This window comes from Nicotiana tabacum, chromosome 9 (genome assembly GCF_000715075.1).
Source record: "Nicotiana tabacum cultivar K326 chromosome 9, ASM71507v2, whole genome shotgun sequence".
Classification (NCBI taxonomy): Eukaryota; Viridiplantae; Streptophyta; class Magnoliopsida; order Solanales; family Solanaceae; genus Nicotiana; species Nicotiana tabacum.
In genome coordinates, this window is record NC_134088.1 from 106,503,315 (window position 1) to 106,508,518 (window position 5,204).

At 34.3% G+C, this 5,204-nt stretch overlaps 1 protein-coding gene across 1 annotated transcript; it reads left to right on the forward strand.

Annotated features, from left to right (window-relative positions):
* The first annotated feature begins 3,738 nt into the window (after positions 1 to 3,738).
* Positions 3,739 to 4,911, forward strand: LOC107830270 (uncharacterized). The gene has a single exon (XM_016657784.1). The coding sequence runs from the start codon at positions 3,739 to 3,741 to the stop codon at positions 4,909 to 4,911; it is 1,173 nt and encodes a 390-aa protein (XP_016513270.1).
* Positions 4,912 to 5,204: the final 293 nt, after the last annotated feature.

Sequence of the window (5,204 nt, forward strand, 5' to 3'; positions counted from 1 at the left end):
ATCATTATTGTGCGGCCGCAGGATGCAAAAATGCGACCGCACTCACAAATGTGCGCTCCGCAAAGTGAAGCTCTGATCCAGTCCAAGCGCAAGGGTGCGGCCGCACTCAGAATTGTGTGGTCCGTACAATTAGAGAAAGTGCGGCAACATCTCACTTTTGTGCGACCGCAAAAAGACATACCTACCAGTCCGACTCAAAGTGCAAACCGTAGATAGAATTGTGCAGCCGCACAACCTTCGCATGGGCAATTTTGTCAGATATTTTTAGCTAGATATAAATAGATCTTTTTGTCATTTTTAGGAAATATTTTTTGCACCTGAACATTTAGAGCCATTTTTATTTACTGTATTGGGCAACTTTATACTAGTTTAGCATTTAAACATTAGATTTTCTTTCCTTAATCAATTATTATGCATTTTATCTTAGTATCTTCTTTAATTTCTTTATTGTCCATGAGTAGCTAAATCCTTAGCTAGGGTTGTGATCGAACCCTAGTATGGGTACTTAATGGGTGATTGATTTAGGGCTTATTTGTGATAGGGTATATAAATTTTAGCCTAGTTCTTGCTTGAATTTGAGAATTGATGGTTGCAAACATTAATTCATGCCTAATTGACTTAGTCTATACTTGAGAAAGTGAGACTAAGTCTAGAAAAACTTGGCTAACAAGAAATTGGGATGAACTCAAGAAATTGATAGCCCCAATTAAAGGGTTGAATCTAGAGATAGTAAGACCCGACTTGAGCATTTATCACTTGTTTCGTGAGATACCCATTTGGACTTGAGAAAGCCGAATTATGTAAAATCACTCAAACTACTGAGAGGTATAGAGTGAGTAATTACGTGTGATTGCTATATTGTATCCCGATCAACCAAACATGCCCTGAAGCTCTAAATCCGTTAGGTAACCAACTAGGCGGAAGTCGCAATTACTAAAACCAAACCAAAAACATTATCTCTTAGCTTTACAATTACAAACCTTAGCGTAAAAGTAAAAGTAGAAACAACAAATAAAAATGTGAAAGTGTAATCTTAGGCACGTCATACATTCACACTAGGTATATACCTAATCCCACATTAAGCTCCATGTGAAATCGACCCCGACTCGCGTTAGATTTTTATTATTACATCGACCGCCTCGCAACCTAAATTAATAGTGTGAGTTTGGGCGATATCAGGTTGCATAAAGGCTACGCTACCCTAGAGCCCACCAGGGTTATTTGAAGGCTACTCTACCCTAAATTCTAGCTCACGCCTATAAAAAGGGGTACATATTTGCTTAAGAAGATATCTCAAAAATTTCATAAACTTATGAAATATTCATAAATAAATCAAGGTGTGATCTAACACTTCTTGATAACCAAATACTTCAAGCCACAACATCCTATCATGGAGATCAAATATATCTCAAGAAGGTATGCATCATCTTATATTCGAGAAACACGTTGTTCCAACCCTCAAATCACGGAGAATAATCCGAAGAGGAGACTCAAGAAAACAAATAAAATTGTACTCATAATTGATTAATTAACTTACCTTTTTCGTGATTGCAACTTATTTTTTGTGTGTTAAAAAATTACTGCAAACAACTCTATTCACACTTTTTTTAAATATTAAAATAGCCACCATTATGGTGTAGGGTTTAAGGCTATGACAACCATCATTATGTCGTAGGTTAGGGTTTATTTTTAGTTTTGGTATTACTCCATGTGAAATGAGTTTGACCTACATTGATTGATGGTAGAAGGGTCACCAAAACTCGTTAGCCTCTACAAAAATACTATATATATATATATGTGAATACAATGTAGGTTTATAAAAATAACCTTATAATATTAAATATAGTTACTCATAATAAAAGGACATAACCGAAATTCTAGACATTAGCCTTGTAACCCTATCAGGTTTAGGATATAATACTACACGTTAAGAACCATATTAGTATAATTACTTTCTAGCATTTACGTTAAAAATTTCTATTACTAATTTAATTTGAAAACGTATTATGATGTCCTATTACTAATGTAATTTGAGAATGTATTATATTGTCCAAATCCATTTAGAAAAATGAGAGCCTATATTATTACAAAAGCACGAATACAACATTGATAGACCAAAATAGTCCTAAATACTAACTAGAAGAACTCATAGATAAAGGATATAACTAAAATAACCTCTCTCTTTTTTACTACAAGACCTTCTATTTTAATTTTTTTAATATTTAAGATTTTTAAATTAATAAAATTTTGTCTATTAAATTCTTATTAAAAATATGTAGGAAGTTTTAATAAAATCAATTCCATAAGAATCCTCTATATTGGCAGTACATTACCACTCCATAATATCCAATACAAATTTTTTTTATAAAAGTAATATTAAATGGATTGAATAAAGCGTTGAAATTGAGAAAAAAATATATCTTCATAATATATTTTTATATTATATTTGAACTGTTTTCTACTCAAATAATATATTTTTAATTAATTTTTTGTGTGATATCAACAACTAAGAAAATATTTAAGAATATAAATATGTGAGAAAGAGAAAGAAAAATAGTTGGTAAGAGTCAATATTGAATATCAACGAAACCATTTGGTGAAAAATTAATGATTTGAAAGGTGATTTCTGTCAAGTATTACCAATAGTTCCAAAATCGACGAAAGCAGAGATTGTAAAACAAGCTTGCCAAAATTATATTTATGGCGTCAAATGAAAAAAATTCAACTGACAAGAAATATAAAGTAAGAACAGATCCATTGTTCAATGACTTCTTGCTTCGTATCGGAAACGAAGAACATCATCTAATAAAAGATGATTTCGTAATAATAGTACATTTAATAAGAGAAATATTTTTATCATTATATTAAAACGCAATTTGTGCTAATTGCATGATAGAAATTTAAATGTTATCTTAGCTAGCAGAAATGAATATATTGATCAACTACAATTATCCCAAACCGTAGCTTATCTCGCTCCACTAAAAAAAATACAAACCTTTCTCCCTTCTTTCAACAATCATTTTGACAAAGTCGCGTCATTGATAGACTTCAACTTGACGACATGAGAGTTTGTACTGTGCTAATAAAGTATCATAATTAAATTTTTAACAAGTTATACAACTTTATCGCTAATAATTGGTATATTTAAAAATAGTGGTGCATCCGTCGCGCTCAAATCCTTGGTCTGCCTCTGCATGTGAACTATTATAAAATGTCACGTCAGCTTTTGGCAGCCGGAACTTAGACAAATCCGGCCAAGTGATTTCTGGTGTGGTATAGGTGTAGAATACTAGACTTTTCTGTTAAAAATAAATATGACTTTACTATATAAATTTTTATAGGTCAATTTTAAGCAATAAACTGCATTTACTTGTGTAGAGATCATAAATCTATGAAGCTGTGAAACTGTTCCTAAAAATATGGCATCTGCTGGTTGTTCCAACTCGGGTGCTACAGAAATTTGGGCATTTTCATGTATATGAACAAACTTCTACTTCTTCACACCCCCCTTTTATTTTTGGGGTTGTCAATTCGATTCTATTTGCGAGCAAAATACCATTTGGTTCGGAAATCCTGATCCCACATATATTAGGATTTGAAGCACACGTGAGTTCGAAAAATATAGAAAACACACGTGGACCGTGATATGAATCCCAAAAGGATTAGGAAATTCATGAGAGCCTATAAATAGGGATAGTCCGTCCGTAGAATAAAACTTTTTATTACGAGTACAATAAGATGGGAAATTGGTCAAATACTCCAGAGGTGCTCTTAGTTATAATTGCTGAAAAACTAAAAATGATTGAAGATTTTGTTGCATTTAGGGGAGTGTGCTCCAGTTGGAGATCCGCCGTCCCTAAGGAGAATTTCACCGGAATTACACAACTTGCTTGTGCAGTGCACGCTCGTAACGTTGTCACTCTCTCAAAGTCCGCCATCCACCACCTGCAACACCGCCCTCAAACAACTCTAGAAATCCAAACTGTATCAAATAAATGGAGACGACTAGGACAATGGAATAAGTATTATTATAAGGAGCGTTACTTTGCATCCAAGGGATGGCTATTCGCTATAGGCCGACACGGAGACACGTGTCTGTTCCATCCCTTTTCTCGTGCCCAAATAAGGTTACCTCATGTAAGGACTCTCCCTGAATGTGATGAAAAGGACTTGATCATTGAGGCTGTCTTGTCCTCAAGCCCTTCTTCTTCTTCTTCTTCTTGTTCGTGTTTAAATAATTACGTTTTGATTATCCGTTACGATGGATGTATATCGAGTGGTTTGGCTTTTTGGAGACCTGGAAAGGATGTTTTTACTGAACTAAAAAATTACGAACCTGAGTTGCAGTGGTTTGCCATTACTTGCTGCAGCAACGGGAAGCTTTATGCCTTAGACGCGGGTGGGACTATTGTGGTTTGGGACATGAAGATCGGCAGCAATAATAATAATAATAAAGATAACGACGATGTTCCAGTTGTGGAATTAGTCATAGAATCACCGTGTGTTGATCATAGCTCATTTTACGTTGATCCTTGGCTCATGTTACTAGTGGAATCTGATGATGGGGAAGTATTCACTGTTGCAAGAGATACTTTCAGAGATAATTATATCATTCATCGAATTGATGTAAACAATAAAAAGTGTGTTCGAGTTAAGGACATGGGAAACAGAGCACTCTTCTTTGGTCTTCGTGCTCGGGTCGGGTTTTTTATGGAACCTTCTGAGATACCAACATGTGTGTCTAACCATATCTATCTTGATGAGAGAAGGATATATTACAAAAGATATCTTCTTGAAAACACTGATGAAGACCAAGATAAACATTCGCGTAGGGCGGCTAAACCTGGTATTTATAGCTTTCCAAACGGACCCCTTGCTCCATTCAAGCGCAAGCGCCACAACGCCAGCTAGTCTATTCTGTATCAATTGATGAATAAGTACCAAGTACTGCTGCTACTACTTTCCATGTGCGTTTTTAACCTTTCTTTGACAAGTTTAAGGAAATATTAATTTAGTTTGTGATTCTTTGAAATTGTTCATCATATCCTGTTTATTAAGTGAATTTGCTTATACATAGCTTAACCGTTCCAACGAAAGCTGAAATATATCCTGCTAAATTGATTATGAATTTTATCGAGTCTATTTTAACACACAAAAGTGCAATCTGTTTTACCCATTAAACTACAAAATTGAGCTCAAAACTT